The 16,209-nt window shown below is 39.8% G+C and overlaps 1 protein-coding gene across 1 annotated transcript in view; it reads left to right on the top strand.

The window, feature by feature from the left end:
* SGK1 (serum/glucocorticoid regulated kinase 1) overlaps window positions 1-16,209 on the top strand; it is a 106,316-nt gene that overhangs the window by 36,765 nt on the left and 53,342 nt on the right. The window contains exon 2 of the mRNA XM_004422340.3: window positions 5,332-5,544. Coding sequence (XP_004422397.1) covers window positions 5,332-5,544 — 213 coding nt within the window. The remainder of the gene's footprint in view (window positions 1-5,331; window positions 5,545-16,209) is intronic.

Raw genomic sequence — 16,209 nt, 5'->3', positions numbered from 1 at the left:
ACCAAATTGAAAGTTACTGTGGCACCAGATAAACAAAGTCAGTTTTCTATAATGCAAAGATGCCCCTCTGGAAATGGCAAAAGTTGTGTCCAACATCAAGTGTGCTTGGATTTTGAGGAAAAGCCAGCTCTTCTCTCCTGGAAAACAAAAAGAAGGATGAGTCAAGCAGGCACTGCCTCATGAGTTCACAAATAAGTACCTGGACACTATAATTTTTCTGCATCAGTTGATGTCACTATCAGCTAAGCCATTTTAAATTAAGAGTAATATCCGTTTACTATTACATAACAGGAAAAAACCACAAGTGGAAAATCCCTCCAAGCTGGCCGGTGTCTTTAATCACATCTGGCTATTCTCTAGTCTGAGGGATGATTGCTTTTGGATATCTTTTTTTTTTTTTTCAAATAAAGAAATTAATAAAACCAGGGCACACTGGATTTAGCAAAGAAATTGGTTGAATATTTGTGCACACAGTTCAGTAACAGTAGCTGCATGGTCAAGAGAGGGGCCTTGCTCTTTGACCCCGATGTCCAGAGAGGTCATTGCTTCTAAAAGTCTGGTGCCATTTGGAGAATAGGCTCCTCTAAAGCCCAAGCTAGGGGATTCTGGATTTGTCAGGGCAGGGAGGATGTCTCTCCCTGGTCTGTGTGTGTTTACGATGGTCTCCACACGCAGTCGTGTGGCTCTGAATAAGATCTAGGCCCAGGTGTTCCAGGACCCAGGGCTGCGGCTCCTTTCCGGGCATTCATTCTTCTCATACAGCTGCCACAGCTTTCCAAGGGCCATTGTGACTGGGCTCTGAGGGGCTCCCGGAGCCACTCATGGTCAGCTCTCCCTCCAGCAGAGCACTTCACCGCCAGCAGGAACACAATGGGCCAGTTGTCGCCTGAATTCCCTCAGGGCAGAGGGAGCGTTTCTCCACTCAGCAGTCTTAGAGGGCACCTTGCCTGACTCCCAGGCGAGGGAGAGCCCCAGGCGTTCACTCACAGCCCAGCCACCCTCCCAACTCAAGTAAACATCGTAAACCCCATCAGTAATCTGGTCTAAAAACCACGAGGGAGGCTGCAAAGCCAGGGCAATGCGTTAAGGAGTAGCGAGGAAGGGACGTACTGAAGCCGGTCTGAGGACTCAGCCAAAGGAGACACAGCATTTCAGGACAACGCATGCAATTAATGCAGCACAGTCTTGTTACAACATGTGTTAGTCTGTCTATTTTTGTAACACCTTTCTCCCTGACGCTTCTGCAGAAAAGGAATTTCTAAATTTCGCTGGCCACATTCTCTGTGGAAAGAGAGGGAATGCAACACCCCCATGTCCGTAAGGCTCAGAATGGGTTAATTCAGTGAAGGTTGTTTGAAATCATGGGCCTTTCTAATGAAACGTCACCCCCTCACACCTCACCCCCAGGGGGATGTGTTAAGGCATAAAACACACTCACTCTTAGAGACTTGAGTAAATCCTGTATTTCAGTAGGTTTAAGTGAAACATAACAGATTCTAATAATCAAAGTCCCAGAAATATAAGCATAACCCCTACGCTTCACAAGTACATCCAGACAAGTCCTTGGGTTTGTTTCCCGGAAGACTTCAGTAGAATATGGCTATTTGTCTTAAGTCTCCAATTCATATTTGCAGCTCGAATCTTTCCTGAAATCCAGACTTGATGATCCAGCTGCTTCTCTGTAGCTCACCTGGGTGTCTTACCGCCTCATCACCTCTCGGGTCTTTACTGAAAAGCCACCTTCTCAGGGATGCCTTCCCTTCTCATACTATTAAAATTGAACACTCCCACCCCCAACGGTCCTGATCACTCATCTCTGCTTTATTTTCCCCCTTACATATTATAATTTACTTATGTTTTATTAAATAAATAATCTATTCCCTTAGGCATCTGTCTTGCTAACTGCCATATTCTCAATGCCCATGTTGTGCCTGGCACAAAGCTGGTCTTCAATAACGAAGGATGAGTGAATGAATGAAAGGGAAAATGTTGAAAGCATTAGACTGTTTTTTTAAAAAAGTTAGAAAATATCAAATCATGGTATCTCTCCTTCATAGATTTCTACTTTATTCTACTTGGTGGAATAGTTTCGAGTGTCAAGAGGCGAACCCTGAAGGTGTGTGGGAGATTTGACTAGGGTTTTGTTTGGCTGGCATTGTTTGTACACTTGGGTTTTTTTTGTTTTTTAATTTAAATTCAAATGCCCTTAGCAAGCATGCCCTCCCAGTTTGCCCCAGTCCCTACCACCTCCTATTCTGTACCCTGGTCATACAGCTGCACACGGTTCCTCTTCCTGCCAATCTCTGAAGGCGTTGAGTTTGCCATCCCATACCCCAGTAGAAGCTCTTTCAATGATTTGCTTAAACCTATGGTTTTGACCACATGATAAGTTACAGTGTGACTTTGGGCTACCAATATCTTTCGTTCTCTTCTGACTCTGAAATTCTATAAAAACATCTCTTGGTTGTTTGACAGCCTTTGCTCAAGGTCATCTGAAGTACTTTGGGAATTCTTAGCTGGATATCAAATGAAATGACAATTCCTTATGTGATTCTTAATCCCTATGATTTCCAATATCCGACAGATCATTTAAGGTTATAGATATTTGTATACTCTGAAGTGAGAGATAATGTCTCTAAATTCTTATCCTTTGACAAAACTAGTTTGTTTTCTCTATAACCTAATGAAAATTTAGATTCAGTTGCCCGGACATTCTTCCATTATAAATTGAATAATTGTCAGACGATATTGTATAAGATTTTCTCTAAATATTGTGTTCCATAAATATAAGATTTACATTTCAATATACCAAGACTCTTTTTTTGTGTGTGAGGAAGATCAGCCCTGAGCTAACACTCCATGCCAATCCTCCTCTTTTTGCTGAGCAAGATTGGCCCTGGGCTAACATCTATGCCCATCTTCCTCTGCTTTATATGGGACACCGCCACAGCATGGCTTGACAAGTGGTGCGTCAGTCCGTGCCAGGGATCCAAACCTTCGAACCCTGGGCCGCCAAAGCAGAGCCCGCGCACTTAACTGCTACACCACCGGGCCAGCCCCTCAATATACCAAGATTCTTAATCAGTCAGGCCATACAAATTCACTTGAAGAAAATCTGTTTAAAATTCTACTCATAGTAACTTCAAAGTTAAATTGACTTGGCAAAAGGGACTTGGAAAGTGAGCCAGAACAAAAGATGGATTTTAAAATACAAGATTGGCAACTAAGCAGGAATGATGACCATACGTCAAGCTCCAAACCCTTTGAATAAGAATAATAAAAAACATTTTCCATCTCTAATGAAATTTAGTAATTTTTAGATTGATCAAAAACACATTTGGTAGTAACATCAGGAGGAGAGACTCTACTGTAGTCTCAAACTTTTAGACTTTCATTAATGAATCAAATAAATCCTCTGAGTGCACGTACTAATGCCTATGGGGCCTAGGGTGCCAGAAATACTGATGGAAAACTCCCAAACGTTAGCATTAGTTAGAGTCGACTCAATAAGATCTCTTAAATGACTATTGAAAAGAGTAGATAAAAATAAAGCAAACAAAGCAATTAAAAAAACATATGGAGCCAAAAAAAGATACATGATGATTTTAATTGCTGGAGATGCTTATAAACTTTTAAAAAAATTATTCTTTAAAAAAATTAAAGACAAGACACCGTAAAAAAAAAGGGAAAACTAAACACCCATTATCCTGACAGTGAAGACAACAGTTTCTATTCTGCCTGTTAACTTTCTTGCTCGGTCTATAGATAGTACATATATTTTTACATTTGTAATTATAGTGATTGAACAATTCTGTATCTGGCTTTTTTTCATATAATTATGTTCTAAACATGTTCCATATTGCCACAGAGTCTTCACAATATTTATTTTTAGTGATGGCATAATATTCCATCAAATAGCTTAAACATTCTTTTGCTATTGCAGTTTTGGTTTATTCTCAGTGTGTTTTTAAAAAAATTTAATGGTAGCATTACTAACTAAAATTCAATATTTTGATTTTATTTCTTCCTCCTTCTGGTATATGTTAATTTCACTAATTGGTTAACTCTAAAAGCATCCTCAAGAGTTCTAAAGAGCATGGAAAAAACATATTACATCAAGATAAATTTCAAGCATTTGGCGACCGTAAGTCTCATCGCCCTCCAACACTTCTTCAAATTGCAGGCTTGTGAAGGAGTCGACTCTGGAGTCAAGGCGCCTGGGTCCTGCCCTTGCTCGATACCAGTATTGTGTCTTAGGGAAATCTGCTTCCTTTCTCTGTGCCTCTGTTTTCTCATCTGTAAAATGGGATTAGTAATAGCACCTATCCTCTAAGACTGTCCCGAGGACTAAACAATACAATGCACGTCAAACACTTAGAACAGTGCCTTTCGTATTTAAAGTACTATATAAATATTATCCTTCTTAATATTAGAAGAGCTTTATATTTTTTGGCACCTTACAGGATTCTACATGCAAGCAAGATAAGTGGTGAGTTTTAGAATGTTAAAAACAAACGAGATAAATTTCTTAGCCAGAGCAACTTCTTTTATAATCAAGTTTTTGCGAGTGAAATATATGTTAATTCATTTAGCAGCAATTAGATCCTAATTAGTATTTTGGGGTTAGTATTTTGTCTAGTTAGAATAACTAGCCATCCACCTTAGATATTTGGGAACTGTCATTCTGTCGGCATAATCATAATAGTAAGAGTTGAAGTAAAATAGTCACCTTCTACTGAACAGGCATAGTTATAAAGCTTGTGCCAGGCAAAACACTTGGACTTTTAAAAACATTGTAAAATCTTTACAAGAGCCTGGGAGGGGGGCCAGCCCGGTGGCGCAAGCGGTTAAGTGCACGTGCTCCGCTGCAGCGGCCCCGGGTTCCCGGTTCAGATCCTGGGCATGCACCGACACACCACTTGTCAGGCCATGCTGTGGTGGCGTCCCACATAAAGTGGAGGAAGATGGGCACGGATGTTAGCCCAGGGCCAGTCTTCCTCAGCAAAGAAAGAGGAGGATTGGCATGGATGTTAGCTCAGGGCCGATCTCCTCACAAAAAAAAATAGAACTTGGGAGGAAATATTATTACCCCAGTCTTGCAGGTGGGGAGACAGACTCAGCGAGATGACATGACCAACCAAAAACAGACACTCCTGGAAAGCCATTGGTCAGCATTGATCAATTCGGCTTATGCTAAAACCTGAAAGATAGAGAAGTTGTGAGACTGAATTCCCCTTTCACGAGTGTCCATCCCCCGAAATTTCCCACCACAGCCCCACGAAACGTCAGAGGAGGTCAAATGCATTTCTTCTTTTCCTTTGCACGTTGTAGGTACGAAGATGGATCAAGAGCCCCGTGGCGAGTGTGGACAAGCGTCAGAGCCCCCGCCTGCAGTACGCGGGCCCCTCGGCGGTGCACATGCCGCCAGGGCAGCGAGACCTCGAGCCTTCCTTGTGTCAGACGTGCCTGGGAGACCACGCTTTCCAGAGAGGGGGCCTCCCTCAGGAGGAGTCGTGTTCCTGGGAAACTCAGTCCGAGTGTGAAGTAAGTTCGTTTTTGCTCTGGAGCTGTTCTCCCGAAAGGATTCTAGGCCTTTGTCTTTCTTGCATTCATGCCATAGAATGCCAAAAAAAATTTTTTAGTGCATAGTTATAAAGCTTCCAAGGAGAATATAGAATTGTGGCCTTTGTTAGCCCCCTTTTTGAAATAGACTTTATTTTTTAGAGCAGTTTTAGGTTCACAGCAAAATTGAGAGGAAGGTACAGAGATTTCCCATATACTCCCTGCCCCCACACATGCAGAGCCTCCCCCACTACCAACACCCGCCTCCACGGTGATACATTTGTTACAACTGATGAACCTGCATTGACACGTCATCATCACTGGAGTCCATAGTTGACATTAGGGTTAACTCTTGGTGTTGTACATTCCGTGGATTTGGACACATTTATAATGGCTTGTATCCATCATTAGAAGATCACACAGAGTAGTTTCACTGCCCTAAAGGTCCTCGGTGCTCCACCTGTTCATCTCTTCCTCCCCCCAACCCCTGGCAACCACTAATCTTTTCACTGTCTCCATAGTTTTGCCTTTCTCAGATGCCATGTAGTTGGAATCATATAGTATGTTGTACTAATTTTTTTGCTGTTCCAAGACTGATATAGCAGTGTTTTGGTCAACTAGAAATTCCTCCTAAGTTGTTGGATCACACAGAATTTAATTCTTGTATGATGTGAGAAATATATCATAAGGGTCATCTACAGGTTTGTAGCCTCCACTGAAATATCTAGCTCCAAGTGACTTGGCCCATAAAAGAGCATTATATCAATTTTCACCATTTTTCCCATATATGTCTGCTCATATTTTTCATATCTACTCATATTTTTACTAAGGCATTTTTTTGTGCCACCCCAAGAGTTTTGTTTTTGGTTTTTTAATTTTTTTAATCCAAGAAAGCCAGATAACTGACTTATCTTGCAGGTCTAAGATTTCAAAAATTTAAGGTTGTATTTTTAACTTATAACTCATTTAGGCTCATATTTATTTTGACTTTTTAATTATTAGATTAAATGTTTGTTATTTTTATTACCATCTTATTGACATAAAAACACAACATTAAAAGGATAGAGCCAGCCCTGGTGGTCTAGAGGTAGAGGTTAAGATTCAGGACTCTCACCCAGGTGGCCTGGGTTCGTGTCCCGGTCAGGGAACCACACCACCCGTCTGTCTGTTGTCGTACCGTGGCTGCGTGTTGCTGTGATGCTGAAAGCTAGGCCACTGGGATTTCAAATAGCAGCAGGGTCACTCATAGTGGACAGGTTTCTGCTGAGCTTCCAGTCTGAGACAGACTAGGAAGAAGGACCTGGCCACCCACATCTGAAAAAACCGGCCATGAAAACTCTATGACTAGCAACAGAGCGTTGTCTGATAGAACCCCAGAAGATGAGAGGGTGCCACAAAAAGATTGGAGAGCGTTCCCTCTGCTCTCCACAGGGTCACTCGGAGTCAGAATCCACTTGCCAGCACTAACAACAACAAAAGATGATAGAACATGTTATTACAAAGTGCAATTCATTGTAAGCGATCTTCCAATATTTTATTTTAAATCATGAAGCATATCTCATCAAATTCCAAATCCAATATGTTAGTAACTCTCTCCTCCTTTTTTCTTAAACGATGTTTGCCAGAGATAAAGGAATCATTTTAGTTGCTAAAAGAAAAGATTGAAAATACTTGAATCTGAGTTCCTTTTAACTTTGGGATATGCAATGTCTCAGAATCTGTTTCCTCATGAAAAATGAACACCTGCCTGCCTACTTTCTAGGGTTATCGGAAAGATCAAATGTGATAACGCATATGGAATATTTCGTGATCTATAAAGTGCCATTATTCCCTATGTTTACAGATTTATGTATCAGCTAAGCCGTGAGTCTGTGACGCTGAGTTAGGCTTCACGACCAGGGGAGCACTTGGCTGCTCTGACAACAGTTGTCGTGGGGCTTTCGTCGTTTCGCTAGACACTGGCTCAACTCTAGGTTGGTCATAAAAGATAAATAGATTCTAAATGCAAGGATTGGCAACTTTTTCTATAAAGGGCCAGATATTAAGTGTTTCAGTGTTTGCAGGCCATATGGTCTCTGGCCCTGCTCTTCAGCTCTGCCCTTGCAGGGAAAGAAGCCACAGATAATATACAAATGAATGGGCCTGACTGTGTTCAAGTAAAACTTTTATTTACAAAAATATGTGTCTGGTCCACCAGCCATGGTTTACAGACTCTTAGAGTCTTAGAGGAATTTGCCAACTCCTTAGAGTCTGAAGAACTATTCATGACTTAGAGGCAGAGAGACGGCTCTGCAAATCCCACACAGAGCACCGGTGCCTGGTCCTGACTGTTTACCCGGGGGCCTCCTGTGTGCCCATCCATCAGGAGCTGGGGAAAGATCAATGAGCAAACGGGATTCCACACCAGAGGAACAATAAACAAAGAGCTGGAAGGAATTTAAAGCAACACTGTGATTCATCCTTTTACTTTATCTGGGATAATAGGTGAATCATTCTCCAATTTAAAATGGATTACCTGGTTCTGACTTTGCTGGGTTTATTTTTAAGGTTACCACAAATCAAGAAGACACTTATCTTTTAATAATTTAAAAACAAATCTATACTTTGTATTCCTATAGGAATTAAACCATGGAATAGTTCCTTGAGAAGGCACCTCTGTCCTTTTAGGAAGTAGAGTTGTGTGAGGAGAAAATGGAGAGGCTGTTAGATGCAGAGGTTGGTAGTCAAGATTCCAGGTGGTTCCCCTGACAGCTCCTGATGTGGATTCTTTTAAGCAAGTCGTTAGTTCAACCTTCCCTCTCAATGTTCTCTCCTATGAAGATTGAGATCACTCATGCTTGCCATGGAGTTTCTTTCCGTGAGTTTTTCAGTGATTTGCAGATGAGATGGGATTTTAAAAATCTTTTGTAAAGGTAAACTTTTTGTAAAGAATGTTCTGGAATCAGGCAACCCGCATTCTGGTGCCAGCTCTGCCACAAGGTCAACATATGAACTTGAGCAAATCACAAAGCTCTCAGACATCATATGATGAGCCTACCTAATTAACTCTAAAGCCCTTTTTAGTCTGAAGTCCTACGACTGGAATTTGATGACCTCTAAATGAAAACAAACTATGTATTTGATGTGTAAAGATAAAATGTAGAAAATGAGGTGAGACTGTTCTAAATAAAATACGAAAGCAAAGAAAGTACAAGTCCTTTATGAATAATTGTGGAGTGTTTTTTCTGACTTTAAAAATAGTACATTCTAAATTCTATATTGCAGTTAGCTTGTGCCAGGCCTCGCCAATAATCTAGTTGGTGGCTTTTAAACATGTTTTTCCCATGGAAGAAACTGAGGTTTTTGTATTGCCAATAAATGACCCAGAAAAAAAACAATATTGTGGTGTTACTAGTAGTGCTGTCTAAAGTGGACTGTTGATAAATTAAACAGACCTTACTGGGAATAAGATGGGAAGATGATATCACAGAGCTGAGTAAGCCGTTACTGAATAATGCATGCTCGTGGAGTTCAAGTTGTTGCATTTCGTTCTGAAATTAACTCTTAGGCCATAAAGAGATGGAAACCAAAGTAGTTTCTCAGTGGGTGCATGCTGACTAAGCATCTTCACAAACTCTGTTCCCCAACATCTCTCTCACAGCACCTTCAATATCCAGATCAACCGAGCTGGAAGGAAAGGAAAAGAGTGTTTCGGAGTGAGAATGGGAAAAGAAATCTGGTGTTAAGGAAAGCATAGGATTAGATCAATGCTGTGGCCGGACCGTAGAACGCCATCTCTCCTTCCTTCCTTAAATGACAGAAAACACACACACATTTTAATTTATAGCAGTGCTAGAAAACAAGGTGTGCCATTGTATGCATAAGGGGTAAGAACTGCTGCCCCAGATGGGCACATTGCAAGCTGACGTGTTCAAAAGGACCCAGTAAGCTAGAAAGTAAAGATGTTCCAGGCAAGGCCTAATGAAAGGAAAGTAGTTTTAGCAATATAAATTTCAGAAAAAATACGATGTAAGACAAAAAAAATTGAAAGGAACAAAGAGGAATATTTCACATTAATGAAAGATATCTACCAAGAAGATAAAACATTCACCAAACTTTATGCTCTTAACAACATGGAAATCTTTAAAGTAACAACCAATAGAAATACAAAGAAAAATTGGCAAATTTATGTCATAAAGGGAAATTTTTATCATACTTGTCCCAGAAATTGCCAGTTCAAGAAGACTGAAAATATGTAAGGGTAGAGGATTTTAATAAAACAATTAGCCAAATATGATTTATGTTGAGATTTGTATCTAATAAAAGATACACATTATTTTAAGCATACATGGAACTGTTACAAAACTGACAAAGAATTAGATCATGAAGCATATCTCATCAAACTCCAAAAAGCAGAAATCATGCAGGCCACAATAGCTGATTACAATTTGATAAAATTAGAAACTAACAACAATATGAGAGCCAACTGCCCACCCCCCCAGCCAATTCACCCACCTGGAATTCACAAACACTCTTCCTATAACTCTGAGCTTACATAGGAAATTAAAAAAAGGAAATTTAAAACTATTTTAAGTGCTTACAACACCACCAGGAAAATGCAAATTGAAACAATGAAATACCATTTTTTTTAATCCACCAGATTGTCAAAGATTGAAACGATTGATAGTCATATTAGTAAAAGTATGGGCCAAAACACTGTTGGTGGAAGGGTTTTTTGGCAATGTTCCTCTATTAAAAATTTTAAAATCTAACATCTTTTAACTTAGCAAATCTATGTCTCCACCTATACCCTAGATACCTACTTGCTTATGTGATAATGGGGACAGGTACAATGATATCCATTGCAATATTGGAGATGGTAAAAAAAATAGAAACATCAGTGGATAACAAAATTGTAAACTCATAAGGAATTATGAATTACGGCAGATCCATACAATGGAATACTATACAGCAGTTAAAAAGAATGAGATCTATATGTACTGGCATATCCCAAGGCATATTAAGTTAGAAAATCAAATTGAAAGTAAACGTGTATATAGCACCATCACATTTTTTAAAAATTTTGTATTTCTCTCTCCATTTCTGTGTATGTGTATGTGTATCTATGAGTGTGTATGTGCACATGTGTGTGTGTCTATATGTACAAATACAAATAAAAAGATCTGGAAGTATATATATTAAACTGAAATGGGGATTTTGACTTTCCAGGGATTAGGACTGAGAGGTAATGAGGTGGGGAGAGTATTCAAGAACGACTTTAGCTTTGTCTACTGGTTGAATTTTTCAAGACCATATTAATTTATTACCTGTGGGTTGGGGAAAATACCATGCCCACCAGGAAACTCACTTGTAGGAAGTCAAGTTACAACTCAATCCCTTTGGTAGAAAGTCAGGCACCATCACAGAGATGGTTTCACACCATGAGACCGTTCCATCACTACACAGAGGGCACCTGGAGGAAAATGGAAACCACCCACTATTTATCTCCCTCGACACCTTGCTTCCACTTCCGCCTGTCAGTTATTTTACTGCCCTATGTGGTGATTATGGCCACGTGTTCTCTAAGCTTCCGCAGTCGCTAAATCTAAAGGGTTCATTTTCCTATCTCCTCCGAGGGCCTTGCATGCATGCTATAAAGTTAATGTGCTCTTTTTTTCTATTTGCCTTTTTTAGCTGAAATGGAAATTTTGTTCATGCCATTTCCTTTTTTTTTAACAAGAAAAGGAGAGACTAAGAAAACTGCAGCCTGTGCTGGCTATAAATCGCGTGCGTTCCAGAGGCGCTGCCTGCTGGGGGCTCAGGCTGATTCTCATTAAGTTTGCCCTCTCATATGCGATGGATTTGGTGAGTGAGGATTCCTCAGCCTCCTCTGTCTGTCAATTGAAGACAGCTCGCAAGGTGCTTAGTCAATGACCAGCAGCTAAAGCCAGGGCACTGTGAGCTGTTTTTAAGGCCCCATGCAGTCAGTTCTCTGGAAGGAGCCGTCCAACTTGGAGAAGTTATTAACCACGTTACTACAAACGCAAGAATTAACACTGCGTTTTGACATGATTAAATATAACGTCACTGCCTCTTCTCCGCAGCAAATCACCAAAGGCAATGAGAGAAGGCACTTTTAACTAAGCCGACTTCATGCAGTCCTGGGAGGGAGCCTGCCCGCCTGGCTCGTTCAGCGTTTCAGATGCCTTGCCTTCATCCCCTAGCCCACCTTTCCCTCTGGATTTCTTCTCAAAATCGTTGAGCTGTTCTTTGAAGCCCAGGGAGCTTGGTAGTAAAGCGGTCAGCTGAGGAATAGTTTCCAGACTGACTGACTTTCAAATCGTCTTGAGTTTTTCTGATCACTCTTAAGAAGAGGCTATAAAAAATATACTTAAATCAGCCAGATGGCATTATAGATTTCTGGTTTCTTTCAATTTCCATAGTAAAAATGGTTTTTATGAAGGCTTACAGGGAATACAATAATAGTGTCTCAAATTGCCCTCTTCCCCCAGTTTTCTGCTCTTGACATGACATATTATGGTCTCTGGCGGATGGCTGGTGATTTCTAAGCTTATCACCCACAATAATCCTTGTTCTGCACCAAATTTTAAGCCAAGCAGTCCTTGAGAAAGCATTCATCACATTAACAAAAGATTAGACACTAACGAAGGGATGAGAAAATGCCCTTTTTCTTTTGCTCTGTACACTTGGAATGTGACGGAGTGGACAAACCTTCTGTCCAGAACTGGAAAACCTGGGTTCTACACCCCATGCTGCCACGTGGGTCACATGACCTTATGCATGTCACGTGACCTCCTGAGGCTCATCTGCAAGTCCTGAAGAATCAAACACGCTGCCCCCTCACCTGGCTGACGAGAGGGTGGGGACCTAACAAGAGGGCACATGTGGAAGCTCCTAAAACACCCATAAACGCATTAGAAACATTGTTGGTTGGCAAATACACCTAGGGGTAATAAAAGCTGAAAAGACTTTAAAGCAAGTAAATCAGTCTTAAGGAAAACATTCATCACATTTCCAGGCTTTCCTAGTTAAAATGATAATGATAATAAGAATACAGAACACTACCTGGAAAATAATATGTCTTGGGAAACATTAAAAATGACTTAGAAAGTTGCTCTCTTAGGATAATGAAAATCCCTATAATTACTATTGCCATTATTTACCTGAATATTATTATTCTAAGACTGAGGCAGAATGGGAAAAAAGATAGTTTTACCCAAAGAAACTTGGAATTCTTTCCCCTAGAAAGGCAGCATTTAAAAAAAAAAATGTTTATTTCAGGCAGGGTTATGTAAAATGGAGGAAACTCTGTTGTTTTCTCTTTTAAGTTCTCAATATTTTTTTCCTTTGTTCTACAGTAATTTGAAATGTCCTAAGAAGCTTTCGATCGAGCCCTTCTCTTTGGCTAAGAGCCAGAGGAAGAAATGCCTCGTTGTCCTGTAGTCCTGCTAAGAGCTATTGGTTAGCTGAGATTTCTATTTTTAGATTTCATGTGTCTTTTAACATAAATCCACTTCCTTCCTGACTTTTCCCCATGATTTTCAAAAATTATGTAAGAATTAATACAACAGCACTATTAGGACATTTAAAAATAACTCTATTTTCCTTATATACCAGTTGTTTTTACTTTTTCGTGTCCTCTGAGTTTTTCCCCAAGTGCATTTGTTTTGGACATGATTGTTGTCATCGTGTGTATATGATAGTGAAGCTGCCTTTTTTCCACTCGATATTTATTGGAAACATTTGTATGTTGTAACATGAATTTAATAATTATCATTATGGTTACTAGTGCATCCAATTGATATCATTTTACATAACCATATATCTACTATGAGCCCTTTCATTTTATTAATTTTTTTTCTCTTTTTGTAAAGGCTGCAAATGATTTTTTCCCCTCAGTTTGAATAACCTGAGGATAAATTGAACCTTAGTATGAATTCCCAATAATAGAGTTTGAAGATAATTACAGTTCTTGTCAAAATACTTTTGAGATGAATTTAGAAACAATCAAATCAATAAAAATGCCACCAGCATTATATGGCTAAACCTGCTCCACTAGCTCTTCATCGTTTGAAGGTAGTGACATGGTTTATTTTTTGTTAATTTAATTAAATGGTACTTCAGCGATGTGATATACATTTCTTTAATGACCAAAAACATTAAGAAATTTTTCCATTTTTTAAGTTATTACTTGTAATTCATCATGGGAATTGTCTCGTTCTATCCTTGCATCTCTGATGGAATTTTGCATTTATTTTCATCAATTTAAGTGAATTATTTCTATGTAGATTTAAATTCTCTTTCAATTCTATCTGTGGCAGATTTTTTCCCAATCTGCATCTTGGTTATTACATTCTCAAAAATGAACCAGGTCTGCTTTTTGTATGATTAGAGCGGGAACATCTACATTAGCTTAAAGCTAAAATAAGTACTCCCTCCTTCTCCCAGAAGGTACTGAGCACAGCCCTGCTGCCAACAGAAGGGTAGCGTGGGAAAGGATGCCAGGTCCTGGGTGATTGTGGCTCTCTGTCCGTGCCACGTGCACATTCTGTGTCCAGCCAGACAGCTTGATAACCAGGAAGCTGGCTCTTCCTCTTCCAGGAGCACTTGTGTGTTTCCGGTCCATGTTTCCAGGGCTTTCAGAGCCAGGAGGCCATCTCCATCCAATTCACTGCTGCACCTTCCAGACACAATCTGGAGGGGAGTTCTACCAGGATCCAGGGCACCGGAGGAAGCAGCGTGGACTCCAGGTCACCCACTCTCCCCTCTAGGCACTGACCAAAGTGTTGCTCACACGCTTCTGGTGTATTTAAAGACATGATTCAAGTCACAAAAGTTAAATTTTAGAGTCAAGACTTTGGGGTAAAACAAGTTTATGCCCAACTCATAGCTCAGTTCATTGTTATTACCTAAGCTCTCCTCTGGGTTACATCCCCGCAGTGTGCCTCCTTCCCAGGCGATAAGTCTGGAAAGGGATGAGGGAATCCATCCAGACCATTTAGGACATAAAATATTCCAGGAAAGCGACTCCCTGTCCTCTCCGGGAAATCTCTAGCCAGTGGTTACACTTACCCTGGGGTTGGAGCATATTTCGTTGGTTCTTGCTGTATGTAACCAAATCTTTCCTGCTTCTAATTAAACTTACTCCTTTTAGTATAGTCCTTCCCAGAAACCATATGGCCATTTTCCACTCAAATAATATCCTTTCCTAGTAGTTTTGAGACTTTGAAAATTTTAAAAGAAAACTTTTTACAAACTACTAAAAATCTACAAGCAAGAACAGAATTTAAGGCGTAAAGCAAACTTTAATTGTGTGCCATTTCATTTTTGGGGGGCTGTTTTCTCAAAGTTTACAATTATATATTTTTCTTGGATTGTTTATTGAAATGGTAGAATTTCATCTATTAAGTAGCATTCCTATACCATAAACTACTCTGTAAAGAACAAGTTAAACAAAAATATGAGGAATTTTGGAAAAGATTTAATGATGATTTCTTTAAAATAGTATAACAATTCTAAAATTTACCTTTGGGGACCTGAAACGACTCTTCTTATAAACCTTCTAAAGAAAAAGGAAGTAAAAATGATTACTATCACCTTGATATTTCCTATTCACATAAAGTAAATTGCTTCTCATTCATTCTGCTTACACAGAGAGCCTTAGATAAACACCTAAATGTACCGAGACACACATTTTTCCCTGGTGTTCAGGATAAATAATTCATTCTATTTTCACTTGTCGCTGATGTTAGATCCCTTCTCTTTGTGACCTAGCAAATAAATCAATCTATTTCTAAGCAAAATTCTAGCAAAGCTCAATTTGGGTGACATCATCTCTTGAGATAACCATCACAAGCAGCAGAAGTGCACCAATATTATGTAAGTGACTCAGCTGTCTTCCATAAGAAGGTTAAACTTTTCTTATTGACCTTGAGTGGCAGATATTGATATAAGAACATATTAAAACTCCCTTTGATGTCGAGACAAACTCCACAGCTTGCTATTTATAATTTTAGTTTACTTTTCCAATGTCCATCAGCCTTGATAACTATAAATACACAATTCTATTCCCAATTCACTCTCTTCTCTGGTTTTTGTTTTGAGTTGATTTTAAAATAACCATTTTAAGAGATTCAGCCAGATTTCTCCTTGGGGGAAAATGCAAGAATTCAGCACCTCTGGCCGGGTTAGAGAAGTAGCAGGCACATGACTCCCTAGCTAAGTGACAAAGGGAGCAGGGCTTAAAAATATTTGTAGATTAGAAAATGCTAAATGCATTAACTGAGCAGTACGAAAAAAGGAAAAGAAAGAAATTGGTGACCGTTACAGTTCCCTTCTTGGCTTGGAATTGGATGTATCGGCAGCATGAATTATTTTAAAACAAGCAATCTCCTAGCAGCATGAAAGCAGACCTTTAGGTAGGGACCACCAATGCAAAATGGTGACAGGGACATCAGGAGGCCAAATTCCCTCCTAGCTCAAACTAGCTGGTCTGTTCTCTCGACCAGTGTTTACTGAGAGTTTCTATCACAGGCCGGGCAGTATCTCACACAGTGCTGCTTCCAGGAGAGGGGAAATACTGAAAAGACTTGTCAGTATCATATACTGCGTTACCAGTGTTATATACTGGTTATAATGCACTGTGAC

The sequence above is a fragment of the Ceratotherium simum genome, chromosome 19, assembly GCF_057802395.1.
Source record: "Ceratotherium simum simum isolate JZ-2026a chromosome 19, ASM5780239v1, whole genome shotgun sequence".
Taxonomy (NCBI): domain Eukaryota; kingdom Metazoa; phylum Chordata; class Mammalia; order Perissodactyla; family Rhinocerotidae; genus Ceratotherium; species Ceratotherium simum.
The sequence above is the reverse complement of the archived record's forward strand: the minus strand, read 5'-3'. Positions and strand labels throughout refer to the sequence as shown.